At 32.9% G+C, this 17,653-nt stretch overlaps 3 protein-coding genes across 4 annotated transcripts; 2 read left to right on the top strand and 1 right to left on the bottom strand.

The window, feature by feature from the left end:
- Positions 1-3,088: 3,088 nt before the first annotated feature.
- Positions 3,089-4,782, bottom strand: LOC101265069 (uncharacterized). Its single transcript, XM_069288895.1, has 3 exons — positions 4,648-4,782; positions 3,447-3,550; positions 3,089-3,319 (listed from the first exon to the last, which is right to left on the bottom strand). The coding sequence occupies exons 1-3, from the start codon at positions 4,651-4,653 to the stop codon at positions 3,226-3,228; spliced, it is 204 nt and encodes a 67-aa protein (XP_069144996.1). The 5' UTR covers positions 4,654-4,782; the 3' UTR covers positions 3,089-3,225.
- A 1,531-nt stretch (positions 4,783-6,313) lies between these two features.
- LOC101264762 (ubiquitin carboxyl-terminal hydrolase 2) lies at positions 6,314-12,661 on the top strand. 2 transcript variants are annotated; one of them, XM_004247810.5, is made up of 3 exons: positions 6,314-6,612; positions 7,534-10,454; positions 12,149-12,661. In XM_004247810.5, the coding sequence occupies exons 2-3, from the start codon at positions 7,540-7,542 to the stop codon at positions 12,381-12,383; spliced, it is 3,150 nt and encodes a 1,049-aa protein (XP_004247858.1). In that variant the 5' UTR covers positions 6,314-6,612; positions 7,534-7,539; the 3' UTR covers positions 12,384-12,661. The 2 variants fall into 2 exon arrangements, with proteins under 2 accessions (XP_004247858.1, XP_010326831.1); XM_010328529.4 differs by having other exon boundaries at positions 7,534-10,481.
- A 2,227-nt stretch (positions 12,662-14,888) lies between these two features.
- LOC101246182 (PLASMODESMATA CALLOSE-BINDING PROTEIN 3) lies at positions 14,889-17,513 on the top strand. Its single transcript, XM_004247910.5, has 3 exons — positions 14,889-15,320; positions 15,829-15,862; positions 17,130-17,513. Exons 1-3 carry the CDS (start codon positions 15,014-15,016, stop codon positions 17,380-17,382), a joined length of 594 nt encoding a protein of 197 aa, XP_004247958.1. The 5' UTR covers positions 14,889-15,013; the 3' UTR covers positions 17,383-17,513.
- Positions 17,514-17,653: the final 140 nt, after the last annotated feature.

Genomic DNA, 17,653 nt, shown 5'->3' with positions numbered 1-17,653 from the left:
CATTCCCCTCTCGCATACGTCCGTGAGCTATGTATCCACAAGTTTCTTGAATAGCAATATACTGCGACTTATTTATCTGCTTGTCTGTTGATGTATCCGATATCAAATGAATTTTCGTGATTTGAAAAAAAGTAGAGAAATGATGTAATCAGCTATTTATGTATTTTGTACATATATATTAAATTCATATCTTTGGGCTAACAAGAATAAATCACTAATTTGGGCCAAGGCTGAATCAAAATTGGGCTGAAACTTGGCCCTGGCCCATATCCAAGCAATGAAATAGGGTCATTTGCGCTTCCGTCCTTATTTTGTGTTGGTCTTTAATTTACATCCCTCGTGAACTTATATTTTCATATCATAATATCTCACACAAGTTATGTCTAGACATGATCTCAGTTTCCAAATAACGTATGTCCCCACTAGGCATAAGTTCTTATTTTTTCCTAATTATGGTTATAAGAACAATTTTTTTTTAAAAAAATCACGACAAATCATGTATCAATTTGGATTACATATTTTAGCGCAAATCAACCCAAGTTTAGATGTGCTGAATATGCGGATCAAAATGAATTGATTACTCACTCAAACTTAAACGAATGTGATGAATCATAGAAAAAGTTTGTTATTGACGAATAATATCTTTATACTATTCATCTTCAGAAAATAATCATTTGTTACTGTAGGTCAACTTAACCTTGCGATAGCACAATTTTTTTTAAAAAAATAATTTTTACAATACAAAACATTATGAACTCATCAAACAAAATACTACTAATTATTCTAAAGTGAGAATAAATGTCTAGAAAAAAAAAAGGTACCCCTAATTTGCTTGTTTAGATGCATGTTCTTTTATTCTCTAATTGCTTCAATTTCAAGCCATCAATTAAAGGGTTTTGGAATATACTTCCCTTTAGCTCATATGCCTTAATTAAAAACTAGCAGATCGACCTACAAATCATTTTTATATTCACGTAAGATTTAAAGAAGAATCACATCTCAAGAGGTATGACGTAGACAACCTACCTTAATACAAATACTGATGATTGCTTTCACGATTCAAAATTGTGATGTATAAATTACACGAAAACACAAACCACACTTTTGCTCCAACTTTAGAGGCACCTCTTCATCTTCCTTGATTGAACTTCCTAATATTATAAGGTATTGTGATATATGCTTTTGGTCAACTTAATTTGTAACATCACATGTAAATGTAATCTATTTGGTTGTAACATGACCACTAAAGCATTTAACATGGTATGGATGTGACTTGTAGTTTTCTATTTTTTTTTTTCTTATTATAAAATGTAAAAGTTAATGGAAAATACTATTAGAATTGTATTATCATCTCATATGAAATTTTGACGTATTAAATGGGACACTTTTACCATTCCAACGTTTCGGTATGTGGCAAAATTTGATCAGACATAGAATGCAAAATATATCTAAAGATATAGCCTAGTGATCAAACGAATCATCTTATTTTCGTACCAATACAAAAATTGTGATATCAAAAGAATCATCTTATTTTCGTCATACCAATAAAAGTATGTCATTGATATAAAAATGAAAGGACACCTTTGTCACAAATTTATATGAAATGTGACTTGATACAAAGTTTAAAGGAGAAATAAACTTTCGATATTTCGATTTATAAGCAAGCCAATGAAATTTTTGTGGTTGTAAATTATCTCACTAAAGGTAAAATAAGAACTTCATAGTTAAATTATTATCAAATATTAATAAAAGAAATACTGTTTTACTTACTAAACGAAATGAACTGAAACGAACTTTACAGTAATTATTTCATGTTTGAACAACAAAAAATTGAAACATGAATGGTGTTTTTTTAAGGTCAGAAACAATACCAAGTCACTCTTTACAAACAACCAAACAACAATTTTACTAAATCAGTATGGAGTTTGCAACAAAAATCTAAAAAATACTTGCAGATTTTCATGGCTGATGATACAAAAGTCGAAAACTAAGAACTCGTAAAGCTGAAGAACCCAAAGAAATCGCAACACTAAGAGCAATTTCCGCCACAGGAAAAGATCACGAGCATAGGCAGTTCAAATATACGTAAACTGGAAATGTCAACAATGAATTGCAAGGTATCAGGCAACTCTGTCCACCGAGACTATAAGGCAAACACAAAGGAACTATCTAGCATCTTTGCTGGAAATTTGAACCCTGGTCTTCTTGCGGTTTTCACTCACTTCATCGACCATTATGCAATACACTTGATACCTCTAACAAGCGGTAACGAGGAATCTAAGGTTACAGGGCAGCAATTATACAGTATTTTTCTATGGATGACCACCAATATGGTGTGACTGAGAACTTCAGAGGGAATCAAGCAAGCATAACATAACTTTTACCTAGTCTTGAACTGTCTCGAACCAACAACATACCTAGTGTAATCTCACGAGTGGAGTCCGAAGAGAGTAGCGTGTACGCAAACCTTATCCCTACCTTGAGAGGTAGGAGACTAGAACTAACTCGAAGCACCTATTTTACTTTGAAGCCCTGGATGTTGGAAGGTACAGAACCAAGCTTTTCTAATTCATACTAAAATCATCCACAAATAATCTGAAAGCTATGGGATCTCGCAGCTTAGACCATAATTTACGTCTAGAGAATAGAGTGTATCAGTTTTGAACACACCAATAAGTCCATTGTTCTGTCTTCCAAGAAAACCATAGAACTTGGAAGGGAACCTTCTGCATTCTATGAAACTCATACTAGGGACAAAAATCTAATACAAAAACTGTTGAATTATACCTTCTCTTTTTAACTTCAAGCCAGAGTTGAGGAATAACACAATAAACAACAACATACCAAGTGTAATCCCACAAGTGAGGTCTGGGCATAAAAGGAATAACACAACAAACAAACTTACAAATAACAGAAGACGCTTCACTAATGACATCGATATCACATTTACCCTGCCTTTGCCATTGCATAAAATTCTACGCACAAGGTGCATTACAACTCTATATCAGCACAATTGACATAAGTATTGCAACAACTGAAACACAGGTGATTTGGGGGTGGAGTTTATCATATCAAAAGAAAGACGAGATAGTTCAAAACCGAATGGATTGACAATTCAGACGTATTAAGTTGTAGTGCATCACAAGATTTAAACAGTGAATAACATGACAAACAAAGGGGAATGACAAATTACTGACTGCAATGAAGTACACAACACCTAGCTTTCTATTTCTTGGTATCCTTAGTTCCAGCATTGCTACCTCCGGCAGCCTCTTTTGCTGCTTTCTTTGCAGCCTTCTCTTGCAGAGCTTTCGCATCCCTACATTCAAACAAACATATAAAGATAAAAACTCAAAATCCAATGATAAACAAAAAGCTAAACACATAAAACCAAATCTTGGAATAAAGTAAGATACAACAAGTACAGTTAAGAAAATTAGGAAAACCTTTCACGGCGCTGCTCAGGAGTCAAACCATCATCAGCTCCCTTCTTGCTTTTACCAGCACGAGCTGCAGCTCTTTCCCGATCCTTTTCCCTCTGATTTCCGCGTCTGATTCAGTCAAGGTAACACAAATATATACAAATCCAAACAAAAAAAAAAACCCATAAAACTAAAAGTAGATCTGCTTAAATTTCATGTACCCACAAAGTTTACACAACAAAGTTACCAAGACTGACATCATGATACACAAAAGGAGATAAAGATCTCATCTAATTTGAACTACCAACAAAACTAAACACAAAGGTACAATCTTTAACAGAAAACTAGTATATGATCAATCACAAAACACATGCTACCAAGCACCAGAAACCACAAAAACAAACATAAATCTGATTAGTTTCCAAACACCAACTAGATCATGCTATCAAGAAAACATAACATCTCATTCAATCTAAACTACCACAAAACTAAACACACAAAAAAAATACATTTTTTATTTATAGAACTCACAAAAATTTCAAAAAGAAACACCATACAAACAACAATAAGCATAAATCTCGACCAATATCAAATACTTACAAAACTAAACAGAAAAAAGATGCAATTTTTGCCATAGATTCTATAAAATCCACCATACAAACAACAATAAGCATAAATCTCAACCAATTTCAGATATCCCACAAGTCTAAACACAAAAAGGTACAATTCTTGACATAAAATTTCAAAAGAGAACACCATACAAACAACAGTAAGCATAAATCTCAAATACCAACAAGACTAAACACAAAAAAAAGATGCAATTTTTATCATAAATTTTCAAAAAGAGAGAACCATACAAACAACAATAAGCATAAATCTCAAATACCCTTAAAACTAAACACAGAAAAGATACAATTTTTTATCATAAAATTTCAAAAAAAAAACACCATACAAACAACAATAACCATAAATCTCAAATACCCACAAGACTAAACACAAAAAAGATACAATTTTTACCATAAAATTTCAAAAGAAAACACCATACAAACAACAATAACCATAAATCTCAAATACCCAAAAGTCAAAAACACACAAAAATCACCAAACTTTAGCAAATACTAACAAATTTACCAATCAAACCAATAAAAGAACTCAAACCCAATCTAAAATTATGCATAAATATGTAAAAAATAGATTAAAAAAATCATGAATTTTGAAGGATATGAGTCATGGTAAAGGAGTTGAATGGGTCGGTGGAGAAGAATCGGAAGATGGTCTTTACCAAAAGAAACGCTGGAGAAAGACAATAGAGGAAAATATAAAGTAGTAGGGGGAGATTTGTAATAATGAAGAATTGAAGGACTAATTATTTAAATAGTTGGTTTTGACTTTTTATTTTTCTCCTAATCACCATTAAATTGGGAAAAATAAATTATTACTAGTATCTTTTTGGTAATTAAAAAAAAAAAGTGGTAACATCGTGGTGTTAGTAAAAAAAAATTATTTCTTAGTTGTACCTAACATGTTTTGATCTAGTTGTCAAAGCTAAATAGTTTTTCTTTTTTTCGAATCACTTAAATTAAAATCAATTAAAAATTATTAATTAACAAAAATCTAGCACAAAAGAAAGATATAAAATTATATATATATATATATATATTTTATTTTTATTTTTATTTTTTTTGTATATGCATTTATAATTTCCTCATTAAAAACTTTTTTATGAAAATACAAAAAAAAAATTAGGTTATGAAAAAAATCTAGTGTGTATATAGTAAAAATATTATTTAATTTTGTAGATGATGCATCTCAATTTTGATCTATTTTCAAATATTGGTATCGTAGTACAGTCTTTGTGGTCATAGTGTATATCTTTTGGATATGTTGAGTCTTTAAGCTTAGTCGAATATGTTTTTGTATGGTTTGACTGTCTCAACTTTCATCTTGTTTGTGATCTCTTCGTTGCATGCGAATTGTTTGACTTGTTCTTAGCAATAATCAAGTCGCAAGTACTTTTATTTGTAAAATAGTATCTTTTTTTAATCAAACTTTATATTAATTAAATAATTCAGCATTTTTCCAAAATATTTCCACAAATTAATTCACTTTATATCTTTACAATGAAAATCCATACATTATTAAAAGAAAATTCTATGACTAGTACTTATAGGATATATATATAGGTATACCATTTGTATTAAATATATATTTATAATTATTTTTGTGAGATCAAAATTAATTTTTTTTACGTTAAACAATGACATATTCATTAAGTTCGCTATAAAAAATTTTAAAACCTTGAAGAATTATATACTGAAATCTTTTAAAACAATATTCCTATCAAAATTTTCATGCATTACAAAAATCATAAGAAACTTCAAAATTATATCCAACGCAAAGGGACCTCAACATATAATAATGTTTGGATTTATGACTTCACTATTCATTTTAATTTTAATATAATATCTATTTGTTTCTCACTAACATTATTCTTTAAGGACCTTAAATTATAAGTCCAATTTTTATTTTATTTTTTAAATTTATAAAACAAAATATATTCGAATTACATATTTTTACTTGACCAATAATTGATCTATCCACATTTTAAATAAGTTTAAATTCAATTCGGAAACAAATTTGAGATAACTTATTCCTAAATCGAACAAGTTTTTAACTTACAAGTTATTTAAAAAAACAATTTAAACTATATTAATTACGTTTAAAATATAAAAAGTAAACATACCACAAATTTTAAATAAATCAACATTCACATAAAAAAAAATTTAACGCCTCTTAATTTTACTTGATTCCGCCTCGATATCCCTAACACAAACGGAATTGTTAGATTAAATAAAACTTTTTATTAAAATCTTAAATAAGGATTTAACCACAAATCACTTCCATTAACAACCCTAACTCCTTAATTATCATATCAAGAGAGGTTTTTGAACTAAAACCAAAAAAAAATAAAATTGATTTTTAACTTACAAAGAGGCCTTTTCACCTCCATTGTTAGCACTAGAAGAAAACTAGCGAGTGTCCCCAAAAAACCCCATTCTTTTTTTTTCCTTTTTTTGTTTTTTTTTTGTTTTTTTTTCTCTCTCTGTGTGTAGCTGTTTTTTTCTATATGATATACTAAATCTGTTGAAATTACTGGAAAAATCTTGGCTTTTTTCATCCATAGTTTCAGGTAAGAACACCCTTTTATTGAACTTGTTTGTTCTTGCTTTTTTTTAACTTGGATGTGTGTATCTAGGCTTGTTATATGAAAATTTGATAAAAAGAAACGATTTTTAGGGTACCCTTTTGAGTTTCAATCTTATTGATATGAAGATTGAAGGTATCTATTAAGAAGAGAAAGGATTTAAGACAAGTTTGGTTGATTTGTTGATTGTTTAGTTATTGGAGTTTTGTGAATGTTATTTTTTTTTTTTGTGTGTTTGGGATTTTGATGGTAAAGAGTTGGGGTTATGAAATTTGTGAGATTTAAGGGTCATTAGGCTTGCTGTTGTTGAATGTGCTTGTGTTTAATCTAATAGATAGATTTTGGTTTTGGTGCTGTTTAGTTTCTTGATAAAGATATGTTTTTGTTGATTTTATCTTACAGTAATGAGTTTTCGTTTATCGGATGGAATTGTTTTTACTAGACTGCAATCCTGTGTTGTATTTCCCTTCGATGTGACTTATAGCTTTTTGACTAGAATTGCTAGCGTGTATGAGCTTATTCACATTGTTGGTCTCAAGTCCGGATTGAGGATGAGGGGATTGCCGAGGGTCAATTGGAAACAACCTCTCTACCCCATAAAGGTTGGGGTAAGGCTGCTTACATGTTACCATCCCCATACCCACTTGTGGGATTATGTTGGGTTTGTTGTTGTTGATATCATGTAGTTTTTGGTTTCTTTGACATTTTAGGTCTATTTGTGTGAACGCAATGATTGTGTCTTGAGCTTCTGTCTTTTTTTGTTAAGTGACTGTTATTTGAGAAGTAGGTTTTAATAAGTAAAGTTAGGATGAAGGTAAGTGGTGCCTATGGAATATTGCAACGTAGTTGTCTATGTATTAGTGCATTGTATTAAGGGTCTATGATCTTTTCTGGATTTGGTTGTAGGGAATAATGGTGAAGAAGGCTAAGAGAAAGGCTAGAGGTGGTGCAAAGGAGAAGCAGAATCGCATGGCATCACCAAATCCCATCCCTCAACAAGACACTCAAAATGTTAATGCACCTGAGGATGGAGTTACAGCTGTGAATGAAAAAAAGATATGCCCCCATATCGATAAGGGTATTGATGTGGAGAAAGTCTCTGCTAAACTTGGCTCTTCAGGACCTGTTAGGTGTGAAGATTGCAGGGAAGGAGCAGCTAATCGACGGGCTGCTAAAGGAAAAGGTAAACATGGAAAAAAGAAGGGAGGTGGAGAATCAAAGTCGGCGTCTAAAGCCATTTGGGTCTGTTTAGAATGTGGTCATTTTTCGTGCGGAGGTGCTGGATTTCCTACTACTCCTCAGAGCCATGCAGTTCGGCATGCAAGACAGTACCACCACCACTTGGCTGTACAATTTGAAAATCCTCAATTGCGATGGTGTTTCCCGTGCGATAGACTAATTCCCGCTGAAAAGGTAGAGGATGGCACTGAACAAAAAGATGTATTACAGGACATTGCCAAGATGATTAAAGGGCGGCCATCTGAAGGGCCTAGTCTTGATGCTGAGGATGTTTGGTTTGGGAGGGGGGATATCACGAGCGGGATCAAGTCAGAGGCTAGTCTTGACATTGGTGCCTACAAGAAAAGTGGCCACATTGTTAGGGGATTGCATAATTTAGGGAACACTTGCTTTTTCAATTCAATAATTCAAAACCTACTAGCAGTGAATAGATTGCGCGATTACTTTCTTGAACTGGACGAATGTGGTGGTCCTCTTGCTGCTGCTTTTAAAAAGCTCTTTACTGAGACAAGTATTGGGGATGCCTCAAGAAGTGCTATTAATCCAAAATCCTTTTTTGGTTCTCTGTGTGCGAAGGCTCCACAGTTTAAGGGATATCAACAGCACGACAGTCACGAGTTTCTTCATTGTTTGCTTGACGTTTTGTGTTCCGAGGAATTGACTGCCAGAAGAAAACTCAAGTCTTCTCAGGATCAAGTCAAGTCTCCTACTTATGTCGATGCTATCTTTGGGGGTCGTCTCTCTAGTACTGTTACTTGTCTGGAGTGTGGACACTCTTCATTAGTCTATGAGCCATTATTGGATCTCTCATTACCGGTTCCCACTAAGAAGACTCCGTCTAAAAAAGCTCAACCAGTTTCCCGTATGAAGAAGGCAAAACATGCTCCAAAGAGAAGTGGAAGACTGTGCCCCAAAATTAATAGAGATGCAGCTTCTCCTAATTCTCAAAGTGCTCAAGAAAGTGTTAGCAAGTCGTTCTGCCAGGTACAGTCTAGTGCGCCCATCGCTGAGGGAATGGAAGTTCCCTCTGATTGTGCATTGGTAGATTCTCTTGATGCTAGTTCTATGGCTGATGATATGGGCTTATCTTCACATAATATATCTTCCTCTATGAAGTCTAATAATGAGGAAGATGTCAACAATGTCACTGGGCAGCCGACTTCAGTGGACAATTTTTCATGGTTGGATTATCTTGATCAAGATATCCTGCCTAATGTTAATGAACAAAATGACGATGGTGTTGCTGGACAGTCGACTTCAATGGACAATTTTACATGTTCGGAGTATCTTGATCAAGATACTATGCCTAAGGGTGATGACGTTGCATCACAAGCTGATATTCTGTCTAATCAGGGTTGTGCAGCTGAAAACGTTGTTCAACTTAATGTCTCCTTACAAAATGATCTGAATGCTCCTAGTGACAGTAAATTGACATTGGGTCAGGAAGCTTGTTCTTCAGATGATTTTATGTGCTTGGATGATCAAGGACTATCTAAGTCACCAGACTGCAATATAGCTTCTCAATTTGGTGAAGAAGTAGAAGTTAAAGATTGGAATGCTATAGAAGTTGAGCATAACTCAGCATCAAGCAGCCGGTTCCTCTCAGTGGATTCAAATCTTGATTCATCAGCAAGCCTCGAGGAAGTTGAAGCCCCGTTACAAGTAAAAGATTCAGAAATTCTGTTGCTTCCATATAAAGAAGAAACCTCAACTACCAATGATGTACTGAAAGGAGAAAGCGAGGTGTCCCCAGAACAAGATATTTTGGACTTTGATGGTTTTGGTGGCCTGTTTAATGAACCTGAGCCGGTTGCAGGGCCGGCTGAAAAGCCTTTACTAAGTGGTGCTGCTTCAGTGGCAAATGGATTCGGAGAAGCTAGTTCTGCTATTGGAAATAGCTCTGAATCTGATCCAGATGAGGTTGATAGTACTGATGCTCCCGTGTCAGTGGAGAGTTGTTTGGCTTGTTTCACAAAGCCTGAGCTTCTATCTAAAACAGAACATGCTTGGCAATGTGAAAACTGTGCAAAACTTCTACGAGAACAGAGGATTAAATTGAAGAAGAAATTGCTGAAACCTGAATCAGAGGACCTGGGGAATGCGCCAGAGGATAGTAATTCAAGGGAAATTGATCAGAGAGCCACTAATGGAAGTGCCGGTAAAGGTTTGTCAGATTCTTTTGATGATAGGTTGTTGCACCAAAATGGAACAAATGGTTACTCGAACTGCATGCCAGAAACTAGCCACAGAGCTGATGAAGATCCAGTTTCTAACCCGTCAGAAGGTGGGGTAGATTCAAGTCAGGAAGAAGCTTGTAGTCTAGTAAATTGCGATAGTCAGACCGATGGAGTTCAGTTGGATGAAGGTTCTGCTTATTATGAATCTGGAGAAAGTGAGAACGAGACCAATTCTAAAGGTATCAAAGTGGAAAGAGATGCATTTAAAAGGATACTCATTGATAAAGCCCCTCCTATTTTGACAATTCATCTAAAGAGGTTCAGCCAGGATGCTCGCGGACGTTTAAGTAAGCTGAGTGGCCACGTGAATTTCAGAGATACTATTGATCTCACAACCTTTATTGATCCCAGGTGTGTTAATTTTCCTTCATTTGGAAGGTCAGTTAAAATCGGAACTTTTGCCTTTGACTTCTTCACTAAATTGAGACTCAAGCAATTTTCTTTATCTTTTATGTGTCAAATCTATGAGATCTGTGCCAGTTAAGTGGCCTCTTTAAACATAATATACTTTTGGAGATGAGAATGAATGTGTAAATGTGATACTGTCTTCCTCCAGTTGGAGAAAGCTTGACCTTAGACTAAAGAATTAACTATCATATTAAGACTATGGAGGAACACAGTTGCTACTTCTTCTCTGTCCTAAGGTTGTTCATTATGGTAAAGAACAAAAGAAGCAGGAGTGCGAGTCAGTAAATTTTCGAACTTATTAAATCAATAAGCCATCAGAGGTTTCCAGTAACTTAAAGCATGCAATGGTGAGGTTGAATAGTCTTGTAGCCTAAATGATGTTTCTTTGTCAATATGGATGCATACATATTTATGTTTTACAAATATTTGGTTTTCGCATAGTTAATAAATTATCACAATTATTTATTAAATCAATAAGCCATCAGAGGTTTCCAGTAACTTAAAGCATGCAATGGTGAGGTAGAATAGTCTTGTAGCCTAAATGATGTTTCGAACTTATTAAATCAATAAGCCATCAGAGGTTTCCAGTAACTTAAAGCATGCAATGGTGAGGTAGAATAGTCTTGTAGCCTAAATGATGTTTCTTTGTCAATATGGATGCATACATATTTATGTTTTACAAATATTTTGAATGTTAACAATTATGTCTTAGCATCTGAAATTCCAAATTAATCATGCCATTCTCATCTCGTCACGTTACATTCTTCTTTTATATATGGTCCTGAATTCCATTATTAAGGTCATCATTTTTTTGCTTCAGATGTTAGATGATAGTTGTCCTTTAACAACATGATTCTTATCTGCCATATAACTGAGGATGACCTAGAATACGCTCATAGGATGGGATGACAATTCGCTAGATACAGCAGCTCATATTCTATTCTATTATATTATACTGTGGAGATTTTTTGGCAAATGTAATAAAAAAAAATGTGTGGCAGAATCAAATGTCCATTTCAATCCCTTGGCAGACCATAGTTTGGGTTTACTGACAGTTAGACTAGTACCTTCAAGACTATCCTCAGAGGTACTTTACTTGAGTTGAGTGTCTTTGGGAAACAACCTCTCTACTTGCACGGTAGGAGTAAGGCTGCACACACACCACCGGGTATGTTGTTGTTGTTTGGGTTTCTTGATTTGGCGAGCATAGTTTGGGTTTAGGGAACAGTTAGATTCGCCTCTTTAGAAGAGGCTCATTGGCAAGTAAAAAAGTATGCCTTAGAATCTCGATGACAACCCTGAAGCGCACATTATGCGAGGCGAAGTGCTCAACATGTTTTGAGCCTCACTTCAGAGCTTAAGCGCGCTATTAACAACACCGTGTCAAAGTTTAAATTTAACCTCGGTTCTTTAGTGACCTTCATGAGCAAGGGGATAGCAGTGCGAGTTCTTTGAGTTTTATATCTTTCTTCCTAGGACTGTCAGTTTCATGATGAAGCTGTTGTTCTAATTTGCTGTCTTGAAGCTTCGATTTCAAAATGTCAGTTTGCACTTCTAGTACCTCAACAATTCATGTCTCTTTTCGCAAAATGGTATCTGTACACACTTGTCTGATGATGAAACGATGTAAACTCCAGGTGCTTGCAGAAGGAGGCTTACAAGTACCGGCTTTTAGGTGTCGTGGAACATTCAGGGACTATGAGAGGAGGTCACTATGTTGCATATATTAGAGGAGGCCCAAAGATCGCTGGGAAAGACAAGGACGCGGAAGATTATGTGTGGTATTATGCCAGTGATGCCTACGTACGAGAGGTCCCATTGGAAGAAGTTCTTCAAAGTGAAGCCTATATTTTGTTCTACGAAGAAATTTGATACGAATTTCTTTGAAATTTTTTGAAATGGTCTGGGTTGAGCTGATCACCCTACATATTCGCGTGTGAGAAAACAAATACATATACACAAAGGGAAAGGGGTTTTCTGGAGGGGTAAATTGTGAGTTGTATTATTACAATCATAGTAGTGTTAACACCCATTTTTTGTTATTTTATACTGTTTCAATGTGCCATCACTTTAAGATGTAGTACATGTTGAGAAAGTGTAAATCTTTGTTTTATTTATGGAGAAAAAAAAAAGCAATCCTTATTTCTTAATTCTTAGTAATTGTTTCTCATGATGTGAGTATTGTAGTGCCATTTTGAGGATCTAGATTTGGCATGATGACCTTGTATTTGTTCACCAATTCCGAGAGGGACGCGTGAGAGACTGTTATTGATATCACTAGACTATAAGCTTTGATGATACTGGTATCGTTAAACTATAAGATGTGATAGTAATGGTATCTCTAAACTATAAGTTTTGATGTATCCAGATCGTACGTTAAGGTTCCTAAGCAATCACTTAGTGGAAAAGAAAGTAATCAAGCGATGACAACTAGGAGGTGGGCTTAGCAGCAGTCATCCTTTGAAGAAAGCGTAATAACTCACTGGTCTAGCTCCATGGAATAAAAAATGTATCAGGGTTCAATTGATTCATCAAAGCGACGAAATCTTGAAATTTGCTTTTTCAAGTATCAATAGTGAAACGTTCTGTCAATCCGGGAAGGTGTTTGGTGAGTCACTAGACTATATCTCTAAGTATAGAATTTTTCAAAAATTTACTTTTTATATGCTTCTTAACATTTGATTTATAATGTGGGATAAGGATAGTAACTTCGAAATAAAATATGAAATAATTATTTCATATTTGGCTGTGAGTTTTAAAATTATCATATATAGAATTGAGATAACTACTCAGGTGAGATATTTTTATCTATCACATCCGTAAATTTGTAGATAACTTTAGTAATTAAAAATATGAATCAGTAACTCGTAAATACTTTATAATTACATTTATTCATTCATTGATTTGAGGTAAATACGAAATATTTAAAAAAAAATTACCTGTTGTACCTTGTGGTAACTTTGGTAAGTTCCAAGACAACACCAGGCTGAAATTAAGGAAACCAAAAGAATCTTTAAATTCATTACAAAGACATTCATCAAGATTAATATATATATATATATATATATATAAAAAGTACTCAAATCTCAAACAAAATAAAAATTAAAGCAAAACCCACAAAAAGAATAAATAAAACAAAAGAAAAAGGAAACAGCTAAAAGAAGATATAAAAAAATAAAAAGACAAGAATAACCATCTTCTTGTTACTCATTCTATTCTTGCTTTATGTATTTTGTAGTCAAAATTTTACTGACTTTAATTAGCATACAACTCTATTTAACTTCCAACTTCTAATTAAGGATACAAAAATTTCGTCTATTAATTAAGGGTGAATTTTTTTATCCATTTCAATATAAAATACAGTGAATCTATTTATTTTTATCTCGATTTATGTAATAATATACAAAAACTCAACAAAATATTATTATTTATTATATTCAAACCAAGTGAAAATTACTTATATAATCATAAATCTATACTATCAAGAATACAAGAATTTAAATTTAGTTATTTCTAAATTTAAATGTTGAAAACGTTTTGACTTGACAAATTCAATTATTACTATCTCTGTCCCTAATTAGTTGTCCACTTTAGAAATGACACACGTATTAAGATAGCAATAATTAAATAGTAAAATTATAATTTTATCCTTATTAATGATGGTTTCAAAAATGATGAATTAAAACTTGAAAATTTTCAAGAAGTTTAAATGAGGATATAATAAGAAAATTTTTTTTGTTCTTTTTTGATTTGTCAAAATGGACAAGTAGATAGAGACAATCAAGAAAGGACAAACTTTTTTTTCCCTATAATACCCTCATTTAAATTTCTTGAAAATTTCATAATTTTAATTCATCCTTTTTAAAACCATATTTAATAAGTGTAAGATTGTAACTTTTCAATGTTAAATATTTGTTATCTGAATATGCATGCCTTTTATAAAATGGACAACTAAATAGAAAAAGAGGGAGTATATTGTAACTCAAAAATAATATGGAAACTCATAAACTTTAATTGCCTTGACTTAACACCCCCCCTCCTCCCTTTCGTATACATTATACCACAAAAATCAATATAAAAATTCGTAAACCTAACTCAAAAAATAATATAATGACTCGTAAACTTTAATCGCCTTGATTCCACCTCCCCCCTGCCCCCTCCCCCGTTTACACTATACCAAAACAAATCAAGGATCTGATATACTCTTTAACTTTGTCATTTAGAGTTGATATACTCATTGTTATGAAAGTGACTCATATAAACTTCAACTTTAAATACTGATATCATCTCGACTTAACCCCCGCGCCCCCCCCCATACTCCACTTGTGGTCCTTTTGTCTACCCTTAAACCACAACACTCTCTTTTTCCCTTTAACCAATAAAAAAACAACTTGTCACACTCAAATTTCCAACTCTTCAAACCCCACAAACCAAAAAAAAAAAAGCAAAAGCAACAAAACCCCATATAATTTCTTGATCTTTTTTTCCCCCTTTCAAAATCCATGGCAAAACCACCACCATTTCACTTGTTAATAATAATAATAATTTTTTCAATTTTAAACCATGTTAAAGCAACATGGTGTGTAGCAAGAAGTGATGCAAGTGAAGAATCTTTACAAAATGCTTTAGATTATGCTTGTTTTTCTGGTGCTGATTGTGCACCAGTTTTAGAAAATGGACTTTGTTATCTTCCTAATACTATTCAAGCTCATGCTTCTTATGCATTTAATGGATTTTATCAAAGAATGAATAGAGCACCTGGTTCTTGTGACTTTGCTGGCACTGCTACTATTGCTAAAACTGATCCAAGTAATCATTTCTTTCACTCTATCTGTACTACTATTGGAGTCTCATTGGTCGCACTGCTTATTTCTAGTTATTAGCTGTGATATTTCCAATAATTTTTTATATTCAGAGTTTGAATTCGAGACTTCTGATTAAAGATGGAGTGCTATATTGATTTCGCACGCTACTCAATGTTTTATATTTATATTGAAGCTTTGATTATAGGGTCTAATAAGATTTTTTTTTTTTATACTTAAGATTTGAACACGAGACATAATGCGGTGATTGACATTTCAATGCGATTATTGTTTGGGTGTACAAGAAAAAAATTTATTTTTTTTTAAAAAAAATATTTTGAACTATTTACTATTATTGAATATGTAAATTTTATTTAGAAAACTTTGAATAATATGATCGTCGTATTTTGAATTTGTTATATAAAATGAATCGAAAGGAAATATATATTAAATTTTATTTATTGAGTATTGATTAAGTTTTTTTTTTTTTAAATGATTTTTTGTGTTTAATGTAGGTTATGGATCTTGTGTTTATCCAGCATCTCCTAGGTATGAACTTCAACTTTAATTTCTCTCACATTGCTTTTCCTTTTTCTTTTCTTTTGAGTATAAATATGGTAATTCTTGATAATTTTGTAAAAGTTGTCTTACTATTAGTTTTTTTTTTTTAAAAAAAAAAAGTGCTTAGGGAATATTTGTAGACAGCAAAAATCACTTCTTAGGTTATTATATTTGTTTGCAGATTGTGTTTGTTTCTTTTTTCTTTTTAACTTTGGCTACCAAAAGAATGTTGAATATTCTCTACTCAAAGTGTAAAATTAAAACAAAATCCTATTTAAGATCAAATAAAAAAAATATTTGAAATTTATGATCAAAACGTCTAGTAAGTCTAGTATTTAAGTTCAGATAATAGAGCTATGAAATCCCAATAAGTTTTGATAAAAAAAGACAAAGACTATAGCAGTACTCCGTTCATTTCACGGTGAATGGTCTAGTTTGATTTGTTACAGAATTTAAGAAAAATTTTGATCACGTAATTTTAAATTTAAGTTATGTTAAATATAAAAAATTATCTTTTAATTTTATAACCTTAAATATATAACATGAAAAATTATTATCTAAAAAAAAATATATAATTCTTTTTTAAACTGATTAAAAAAAAGTTTTATGAAATGGTGTTTTGAAATTATTTTTTACATTATATGGAATTTATTTTTTTAAAATGGTGTTTTGAAATTATTGTGTACGTTAAAGAATGTGTAATGTCATTATGCATAGGGTATATAGTCTGAGAAAGGCTGCAAAAGCCAGCTATAGGAAATAGTCATCTCGAACAGACCATTTTGATTTTGATAATATAATATAATATAATGTTACTTCGAGACTCTTCGAAAGTCAGATACTTCAAATGTTTCCTGACGACTGGATAATATTTTTGAAAAGTTTGAGTAACTACGAATAACATTAGTTATGTTGGATGTTACCACATAGTTTTGTGTTGCATACCAATGCATCACAATCAACAGAGCATTATAAGTCGAGAGTTCAGGTAGTCAATTAACAGTTACGTTGGATGTCACCACATAGTTTTGTATTGCGTACCAATGCATCACGATCAAAACATAAGTCGAGAGTTCAGGTAGTCAGTTAACGGTTATGTTGGATGTTACCACATAGTGTTGTGTTGCATACCAAATGCATCATAATCAACGGAGCATTAGAGTTCAGGTAGTCAATCAACGGAATAGGTCAATCAAATTCACTTGTTGTGACTTGTGATACACAATATATTGTATTGAACTTGATTTACTTGCAGTACTGCTGGTGGCTCTACTACTACTACTCCGAGCACCCCCGGTGGTGGTACTGGAGGGGCAACCACCACGACGCCAATTCTATTTCCACCACCACCACCGGGGACTGCTCTTCCTTTGAATAGCAACGGAGGAACGACACCGCGCGGTCGGGGGATTCCAGAGACATCTAATGGTTCTTATAACAAGTTGTCAAATTTAGTTCATGTTGCAATTTCTATGCTTCTATTACTTCTTGTTTTTCAACTATTGTAGTTGTAGCCATTCATGTTTAGAAATATAGCCATATCTTTGGTAGTAGTTTAAGGCTAGGACATTACAATTTTGGTTAGAAGATTAAAGTTTTCATTTTGCTATTATGAAAAGTTTAGCCCTTTGGGGAGTAACATTTTGGTCTTTTTAATCGTAAGAACGCAAACACAGTTAGATATACGTTACGAGTTTAACATAATTGAGTGAAAATGATAAAGTGGTGGGCCCACATGTACCGTGATGTGACATCCCATCAAGATAATATAAGGTAACG

Source organism: Solanum lycopersicum, chromosome 9, assembly GCF_036512215.1.
Source record: "Solanum lycopersicum chromosome 9, SLM_r2.1".
Classification (NCBI taxonomy): Eukaryota; Viridiplantae; Streptophyta; class Magnoliopsida; order Solanales; family Solanaceae; genus Solanum; species Solanum lycopersicum.
This window is presented reverse-complemented; position numbering and strand designations above follow the sequence as displayed.